Below are 9,930 nucleotides of genomic sequence, written 5' to 3'. Positions count from 1 at the left end.
TTTTTTTTTTTTGGTTGAATGAGTAAGCTTTTATAAATAAAGAAAAATATTGTACAACAACATCGCAAAGCAACACGAGCTATTACAATATCAAAATCAAAAAGTAAGAAGCCAAAAGCCAACTGCCAAATAATCAAACAAAAATCAACTTGTTAACCTTAGGGACTTGAAGTCGAAGCTAGAAATCAGTAGAGCCACTGACTAGTTGCTCCTTTGGTTTCAATAATCTGCTTTCTCCAAAAAGTATACAATTTATGTATAAAGAAAGTTGAATACAATAATCTGCTTTCTCCAAAAAGTATGTAATTTACATATCAAGAAAATTGAATACAATCTCATCATGTCAGATGTTTCTCGGCCAAGGTCATACACAAGCGAATGGAGATCATCAAGGACTCCCTCATTTACAGTTTAATCAAAACACACAAATGGGATTTCATCATTACTCGAATTCATCAGGTCCAGCCAAGATAAATCTTTTGAGTTGTCAGATTTTTCTTCTTCTTCACTAGTGGATTTCAGCTCCTGTAGTACTTCTCCCATGTCCGATTTTTCTCTTCCAAAGACTTGCTGGCAAATTATGTTCTTCTTAGTTTTCTGATGGAACTTGGAACTAAACTAGTCCACCAATTCCTCAAACGAATTTGCACTTTCAATTTACCATTTAAAAAAATCAGCAAAGTCCAACCACTTCTTTTTAGCAAACTCACATTAAAAAAATAATAGACAAAAAATTGCTCCATAGAATCAACACCTTTCATACTGTGTAAACACAAATGAGCCATCTAATTCTCTGTGGTTAATTGGTATGAGATACTAGAAAAGTTTTATGTATTTAAGGATAAATTCAAGAGGGAGGGAGACGGCATTAAAGTCAAGTTGCAAGCAACAAATCCTAGAAAAATTCGCCCTGACATTGGAAAAGGGGTAAGCACTTTAAATATCAGCTTACCCTTTTCCAATATCAGGGCCAATCAGACCTTCAATCCTAATTAGCCTAATTAATCCTTTATTTTTAAACTCGTATTTGAAATTCAGGCTAAGATTTTGAATTAGAAAGTCAAGTTAATTTGGATTGTCCATATGACCAATGGAAATTTAAGGTAATCTTAATTTAGTTTTAGATTAAATTACTCCGAAATATAAAAAGTTATTACAATTTAAAATAAAAAATAAAAACAAATTCTTAGAAATTTAATTATTCAAAGTGTTAATATACGATAAATTATGATTTAAACAAAATGTTGTAGGGGTTCGTTTTCGTAACACAATAAAATATATATAAATGGTAAAATTATACACAAAATTGAGTGATCCAGACAACATAATAGAATTCGAGGTAGACTGAGAGAGGTGGAAGTACAGGCAAACTCGAGCGAGAGGGTGAAGATGGCAATGTAATAATACACCATTGACTCCTTTAGTAAAGGTGCATGGAGAAAGCATGAGAGCTTATTTACTCCTCCCTTTTTTGCTCTACCTTTACTTAGTCTTGGAGCACATCCTTATATAGGCCAAGTGAGAGGTTGAGTGATGTCATATGACATCATATGTGGGGCCCATTAATATTATAAAATAATGTTAATTAAGATGAGTCTAAAATGTATGAGAGTCAAAATGGTATCTCTCTCTCTCTACGAGTTAGGTTGAGTGTCAACTTGACGAACCCTGAACTTCATCCACCAAACTAAGAATCTCTTCAGATCCCAAGTAATCCTGAGTCTTCCTCCCAACTCAGGTCTTCAAGTCTTCGATCTTCTATTTGAGGTATACTGACGCGGTAAGTGTTACGTAACTTAGACCGTTTGACTTGTGGGCTATCATTTATGATATGGTATCGCTTGTTGACCATTTGACCAAGTTTTGTGCATGGGCCATTGTTGATGATGTGGTATAGTTTGTTGATTGTTTTCAACCACTGTGTCATACGTTTCCATGGTAAATGGGCTTTCTGCAAAACATCTCAAGAAATGTGTTGTTTGTTCATTAGATAGATTAGAGTCACTGATACCAACAAAATAGTTAGACCTGGTTCTGTCTCCAGACTAAATATACACTACTGATACATAGATATCACAGCATCAGCCCATAGTATGCCAGCATGCTTATGGATGTGCGCGGTTTCTGGGCCCATGACAATGGAGAAAATCTTCTATAGGAAGAGGAAGTGTCATTGTATTACAGGACAAGATGCATGTAGCATCTAGGAACTGTCTACCTATTGTTTGGCTGTGTGTTACATCAAGCAAAGCTTGGAAGTGAGAGCTCAATCTTTTCCACTTATTTGATAGAAGAGATCCCATTTTCATATGCTCATTTCAACATCTCTCAAACAATTATAGATGCAGATAATGTGAACGTGGATCAATCCAAGAATGCACATGGTCGTTTTTATTTACATTTCTAAAACGTTTTATGCAACTGGTCGTTTTTTTTTTTTACAGAAAATTTTTCCTCCACAAAACAACATGAAAAGCCATCTGACGTAAAATATAACCGAATGGTATATGCATATCCATGATTATACTTTCTAAGTTTCTATAGTCTATACTGAATGGGGAACATGCTCAAAGTAACATTACAAGTTCGATTGACAAAACTTTTTATTTTGCCCAGAAGCTATCACTTCCAATTTAGCTTATATATTATTAGTATTTGAAAATTATATTTTAGAAGAGGTGATTTTTTTTTTTTTTTTTTTTTTTTTTTTACCTGTTTTGCTGAAGCACTTCTAATACTTAAATAACTATTTTGCCCATAGATGGAGTGTTTACTTTGGACTGTTTGGCAACATAAAATAGTTAAAATATTTTTTATACAACAATTCCACAACCACCACATCTGTGAATATCCCATAAATTGTTTTAACAGACTAGTAAAGTAAGTTCAAGCAGATCATGGTAGAAAAATAATTGACTGAGCATAAAGTTTAAAATACATTCAAGGTATATAGCAATAATACAATATATCAACATCACTCACCCATGTCCCAAAAACCTAAAACATAGCAAGAATCCCATATGCCCAAACACCAATCATTCAACCATTCCGGTCCTCCAATGCTACAAACATGTCCCCATTTGCACAATTTTTATACAGTAATTCTCAAATTTGACAAGCCAACTCCCTTATTCACAACCTGAAAATGGAAACAGTTTATGGAGCATAAGATGCAGTAAAAACAAACATCCAATCCAATATATATATATATATATATATATATATAACAAAGCGTATTAATCCAGACATAACCAACAGTTGATTAACAACTTTTACATACCCAACCCCTCAAATCATCACAAAATTGCTAACAAGAACAAAATTAGCATACTGAGCACCTTTTAATGAATATATTACAAAATTGTTTTGGCACTCGAGTATTGTTTTATTGATTAGTTTGAAAAACAAGATCAATTTATTCATATAGAAAAAAAAAAAAAAAAACTTACAAAGAACCAATTAAAGTGAGACTATGTGCATTTTTAAAAACCATTACCTTGAAGTGTGTTTGAATATTTCTCTTATTATTTGAAAAACAATTTTCTATTTTTTCTGATGCTTTTCAAAGCACTACAAAAATGGCCTGAAAAAGATTCTGCTTCACAATACTTGCAAACAACCATTTTCCTTTCCTAAAAGAGTTTCTACTATCATGGATCAAATAAATGGGACCAGTTGATCCTTGGGTTTCAATAATCTGCTTTCTCCAAAAAGTATACAATTTATATATCAACAAAATTGAATACAATCTCATCATGTCAAATGTTTCTCAGCCAAGGTCATACACATGCGAATGGAGATCAAGGACTCCCTCATTTACAGTTCAATCAAAACACACAAATGGAATTTCATCATCACTCAAATTCATCAGGTCCATCCAAGATATATCTTTATAGTTGTCAGATTTTTCTTCTTCTTCACAAGTGGATTTCAGCTCCTGTAGTACTTCTCCCATGTCCGATTTTTCTTGCAGATCTTGAAAGGACATATATGAAAACTGCTCCCCTTGCTCTTCATCATCACATACAGATTTCAGGTCCATCCAAGATAAATATTCTTCAGTCTTCGCATCTGAAGTTCCCAATTCCATGTCCGAATTTTCTTGTTCTTCACAAGTGGATTTCAGCTCTTGTAGTACTTCTCCCATGTCTGATTTTTCTTGCAGCTCGTGGTAGGACATATCTGAAAAATGCTCTTCATGATCATCGAAAGATATCAGGTCCATCCAAGATAAATATTCTTCAGTCTTTGCATCTGAAGTTCCCAATTCCATGTCAAATTTTCCTTCTTCTTCACAAGTGGAATATTTCATCTCTTGTAGTACATCTCCCAAGTCTGATTTTTCTTGCATATTTTCGAAATGGTCCTCCTGCTCTGCAGTTTCCAATTCCATATCCGGTTTTCCTTCTTCTACACAAGTAATGGCGGAACTTTTCGGAAAATCTTGAGTGCCTTCATTCTTATGTTTTCCTTCTTCCTTGCTTTTCCTACTATTATCCCTTATTCGGCAAAGGACCCATTTTTGGAACTGCATCACACCCAAACAGAACAATTATCAAATATGTATACAAGTAAATTTCAAAGGGTGAGATGATTACAGTAACAATAAATTAAATAGAATAATAAGCAAGCATGTACTAAGCAAAAGAATTTAGTAGTAGAACTGATACAACTAAAACACGCCATTAATCAATACCATGCATGCATGGCAAACACAGATTTATAACTTATGGCTTATATATATATGCAAAGACTCAATTTTTTATAGCTTGACATTTTACTATACAATGCTCACATGAATTAATTGAAAACATCTTTCATTTTAGAAAAAAAAAAAAATCAGTCATTAACAATTGCATATAGAATTTACATATGCATACATCAGGTTGGTTTAGTTATTTTCATGTTGATCTGTCTTAATTTGTGCAGCTAAGTAGTGAAAATTAGGAAGAATAAGCCTAAGAATTTCCGTGGCTGATCTCTCCAGAGCACATCATAAAGTAACAAGGGACTACTGACTACACCAAGAGTACTGTGCAACTAGCTAGCTAGCTATTTTCATGTCTAGCTTAAATTTTCCAATTGCAATATCATGATGTAATTATTGAAAACATCCATTGTTAACTGATATTAACTCTAACCTCAGCAAAGAATACATGCTTGAAAATTAATTGATTGAGAGTTTATATATAGAGTAAGTACCGTTTCTCTTGAAAGACAATATTCGTGCATAATCCAATCAGTTTTGATGCATTCCTTCCGATTCTTGTTCTTGTTCTTGTACTTATAAAATGCCAAGGTTTTGATGTAGCCAATGACATTCAGATGTTGGGTGTTTCGAATACATTTGTCACCACTGCTGGCCTTCCAATATCCTCCAACATCAAACTTCCCTTTAACACCTCTTTCCGGCCTCTTCCCTCCGTCAGTAGCTGCACATTTCTTCTGTCGATTCACAAAGTAATACCTATCACGCTGATGCTCATGCTCTTCATTATCCATATTGCCCATGGACCCATGAATATCATCTGCTAGACAATAATTATAGACATATATACGTATAAGAGATTATTTAATCAATAATTAAATTTAAAGAAATATATATAGATCCTGATATAATTAATTACGTACATGAAAGAAACCATGGTTCACATGCGTAGATGTCCATATCAATGACTGCATTGGATGGCAGTTCTTGTTCACCATTAAGCTTCCTCTTCAAGTAACCAGAAATGAGTTCTTCATCTGTTGGTTCAAACCTATATCCAACTGCTAGTACTTGAGTGTTTCCAAAGTAACCACAAGTACTAAGGCATTGTTCTGTTTGATTGAAGTGATTAATACTCATGGGATCAGTAATTTGCAGCTGCAAATTCTCAGTGCCTTCAGATAATTTCTTGTTAATTCTTTTGCTCCCATCCCGGATTCTACACAAAACCCATTCTTGGAACTGCACTCACACCGAAACAGAACAACTAATGAATATATAAATCACAATAAGTAAACTTCAATTAATATGATAAAGAGAAAATAAAAAAGTCATTCTCACTGAATTAAAAATTTCATTGTTGTATATTAATACTAATATTTTGTGTAATCTTTAATTTTCCATTCCCAATTATAGTAAGAAAGCTAAAGGTAGCATGGCTCAAAGTTTGCAGACCAAAAGAGGAGGGTGGGCTGGGCATATATACCTAATGTGGAGCTTAATTATCAACAAAGCCTTAATGCTTAAGCATCTCTGGAATGGAATATCACAATCAAAAACAAAAGTGGCTCATGCGTATTCAGGAATAAAAAAAGTGGTTCATGGGTTCAATGGATTTATGACCATCAAATAAAAAACAAGTGCTTTTGGGAACTCAACATTCCTCAGAGGTGCTCATTCACCTGGAGGAAGCTATTGCATCTCAGACCATTCTTCAAACACCTGGTGGGTGCGAAGATTGATGATGGAAAGCCACATGTTTTTCTGGCACCACAATTGGCTCTCTGTGGAGCCACTATATATATATATATGTTGCAGATTCAACAGAGAGGAGGTAAAAAATTCAGAAATTACCAGCAATTCAAATCTTCCTATCCAAAACCACCAGATTCGCCAGAAGGGAGATGATGAGCATCGTCTTGACCGGATTTGAATCAACTGATGATGGTCAATGGGCTTTCGGGCTAGAGTATGTTATTGGTTTCCTAGGTCAATTTGGGCTAGGTTGGTTTTCATCATTCATATGTTGGGCCATGGTTGTAATGACCCTATGTTAGGCTCATTTGTTTTTTGGCCCTATAGTTGGCCCACTGGCTCTTCTTCACTAATGTGGTTTGTAGTTTGGACTTTGTACAGTCATTAATCAATAAACTGATTGAATTTCCGAGGGAAAAAAAAAAAAAAAAAAACTCCTCTTCATGCAGCACAAGCTAGCGTACAGTAACTAAATTTCAAGTCAAGCTTTACACTATCATTCATGAACAGGCATATACATAATTTTACCTTATTCTCTTTGAGCTTATATTCGTGCATAATCCAGCCTGTTTTGATGGTTCCTTTCTTTCTTTCATTTCTATTCTTGAAACTATAATATGTTAACGACGTCACGGAACCAATAACATTGCCGAGCTTGTCTTGAATAGATCTATTGTTGCTCGCCCTCCACCATCCTGCACCGATGTGTCCTTCAACTGTCCGGTTTGGAGTTATACCATTTCCAGCTGTAAATTTTCTCTCTCTTTCTACGAAGTAATATTTATCACCCTTATTCATATCATGATCTGTTATACAAAACATATGCAAGATATAATTAGAATATATACATTAAGAAAATTAAACCACAAGAATTAATCCAGTGAAAGACAATACATACAAGGGTCATTGTTTACATCTTTGTAAAAGAAAATATAAAAAATATGTGCACAAGTGTGGTACTGTAATTTTGTGCCCAGGGTGCTTTTAAAAGTACAATATAAAAAATTAATTAATTAAATAACTATATATGTTCAAAGAAAGAGAGGATATGATCTACATACATAAAAGCAACCAGGGTTCGTGCTTGTAGACATCCATCTCAATGACGGCATTGGATGGTAGTTCTTCTCCCTTAACCTTCTTCTTCAAATAATCAAGGATGAGTTCTTGGTCTGTTGGTCTAAACTTATACCCCTCTGCCAATCTCATATTGCCTGAACACCAATCAAGAAATTAAAACAATGATCGGTATACACATATATATTGAATTCTATATATATAAATATAAAATATTTAATTATTATTATTATTTTTTTAAGAAGATTAAGCAATTTATTAATAAGGAAACTTTACAGTGAAAGGCTAAATAGCCGAAAACAGGGGACAATATAAAATTGGCCCAATCCAGCAAAGCTGAATGTTACAACATGGGACATACGACCCATCACTCAAGCCCTATTCCAATTGAGACAATTAGGTCAATTTCGGTGAGAACACGTCTCTGATAAAGGGCGAACCAGCTACTGAGTATATATATATATATATATATATGAGTATATATATTTACATACCATCGAAATACGAAGAATCGAATGTCATGTTAGGGCTAAGAACATTCAACAGCGGTACGTTACTCTCAGAATTGGAATGATTAAATTGTTCTTGATGATATTTATATGTTGATGCAAACGACGATGCAAACAGATTGTCCATCGTCATCTTCTCCATACAGAATTCGTATGTACGTGTTCTCTCTCTCTCTCTCTCTCTACCCGATATCTGCTACTCTCTCTCTCTCTAGCCGATCTGATCAAATATTTTTCTTTCTGCAACGTGAAGTCCAAGCTAATGATACATATATATATATATATACACACACACACACTCACACTATAGTGTGTGACGGTGGTATCTCCAGAAAGATCAATTAAGGAGCGTGTTCTCTCTCTCTCAACCCGATAAATGCTACTCTCTCTCTACCCGATCTGATCAAATATTTTCTTTCAACGTGAAGTCCAAGCTAATGATACATATATATATATATACACACACACACACACACACAATATGTGTGAGTGTGTGGCGGTGGTCAGCCAATCACAAACTTGACGGTTTGTTACTTTGGCCAACTTTTGATTGGTTTATCAGCTTTAGAAGTAAAAATTAGAAACAAATGTGAGTTTTAGTTCCACATATGAAACATTGAGGGGCTAATTTAATTAGAGTACTAATAAAAATTTGGTTGCCTCAAACCCTAATTAGACTAGATTAATTATCTTCTTAATACTATATAAATAAATATTATCAAAACAATTAAACTGATAAACAAACTATACTTTATAAAAACAAATGAGATTTGAGAGAATTAAAGTAAAAAACACACACACACTCATATTTAGGTTTGTAACTTGGGCGGGTTAGAAGTAACACTCGAGATCAGCCCGATATATAAATGCTCAACTTTAACTTGTTTATAATCAGACCTTTAATCCCAATTAGTCATTATGAGCCTAGTTGATCCTTTATTTTTAAACTCGTGTTTGAAATTCAGACTAAAATTTTGAAGGAGAAAGTCAAGTTAATTCGGATTATCCTTTTGACCATTGGAAATTTAAGGTAATCTTAATTTAATTTTAGATTAAATTACTCCAAAACATACAAAATTATTACAGTTTTTTAAAAAATAAAAAGTTAATTGAAAAAATAAATTAATTATTCAAAGTGTTAACATACAATAAATTAAGATTTAAACAAAATGTCAACCCAATGTGAATTTATATTTTTTACAATTTTAGAATTCTAAAGTTTAAGCAATTTTTATGAAAATTTGAAGAATTGACTTTTTTCAAAGTTTTTAAAGAAAACATAGACCAAAAATATGTGAATATTTAAGGCTAGAAAACAAAATTTTGAAATACCCGAATCAAAGTTAAATTTTTATAACTTATCATAAGTTGAAATGTTAGGTGATAAACGTACACATATCCTCTTTTGTTAGATTTGTGGTGGTTCAAACACAACTTAAACAAATATTAAGAATGATTTAAATATTGCTTAAGTGACACACTGTCAGCCTCTGATTTAGAGCATATTTTAAAATTATGATGGGCTTGGGCAGAATCAACTTAGAGGATCCACTTCTAGGAACCTAAGATTTATGAACCAATCTGAGAAACATGACTGCTAGGATTCATGACTTTGAAGATTTTAAAGTGAGATTATGTGCATTTTTAAAAACCATTACCATGAAGTGTGTTTGAATATTTCTCTTATTATTTGTAGCCCAATTTTCTATTTTTTCTGACGCTTTTCAAAGCACTACAAAAATGGCCTGCCAAGATTCTGCTTCACAATACTTGCAAACAACCATTTTCCTTTCCTAAAAGAGTTTCTACAATCATGGATCAAATCAACGGAACTAGTCGCTCCTTTGGTTTCAATAATCCGCTTGAATACAATAATCTGTT

General features: G+C 33.4%; 1 protein-coding gene across 1 annotated transcript; it reads right to left on the bottom strand.

Annotated features, from left to right (window-relative positions):
* Positions 1-3,646: 3,646 nt before the first annotated feature.
* LOC132275254 (NAC domain-containing protein 68-like) lies at positions 3,647-6,664 on the bottom strand. Its single transcript, XM_059776711.1, has 4 exons — positions 6,563-6,664; positions 5,632-5,950; positions 5,203-5,528; positions 3,647-4,528 (listed from the first exon to the last, which is right to left on the bottom strand). Exons 2-4 carry the CDS (start codon positions 5,846-5,848, stop codon positions 3,824-3,826), a joined length of 1,248 nt encoding a protein of 415 aa, XP_059632694.1. The 5' UTR covers positions 5,849-5,950; positions 6,563-6,664; the 3' UTR covers positions 3,647-3,823.
* Positions 6,665-9,930: the final 3,266 nt, after the last annotated feature.

The sequence above is a fragment of the Cornus florida genome, unplaced genomic scaffold, assembly GCF_030987335.1.
Source record: "Cornus florida cultivar Cherokee Brave unplaced genomic scaffold, ASM3098733v1 CherokeeBrave_3.0.0_Hap2_Chr09, whole genome shotgun sequence".
Classification (NCBI taxonomy): domain Eukaryota; kingdom Viridiplantae; phylum Streptophyta; class Magnoliopsida; order Cornales; family Cornaceae; genus Cornus; species Cornus florida.
Note: the sequence above shows the minus strand (reverse complement) of the source record. Positions and strands in the feature narration are given on the sequence as shown.

Excerpts from the sequence above, each read along its gene's own strand:
- LOC132275254 (XM_059776711.1), bottom strand. The coding sequence starts at position 5,848 with ATGAGTATTAATCACTTCAATCAAACAGAACAATGCCTTAGTACTTGT. Across the intron at positions 5,529-5,631 it reads TGAACCATGGTTTCTTTCAT|ATGATATTCATGGGTCCATG; the intron begins GTACGTAATTAA and ends ATTGTCTAGCAG. Across the intron at positions 4,529-5,202 it reads ATTGTCTTTCAAGAGAAACG|TTCCAAAAATGGGTCCTTTG; the intron begins GTACTTACTCTA and ends GGTGTGATGCAG.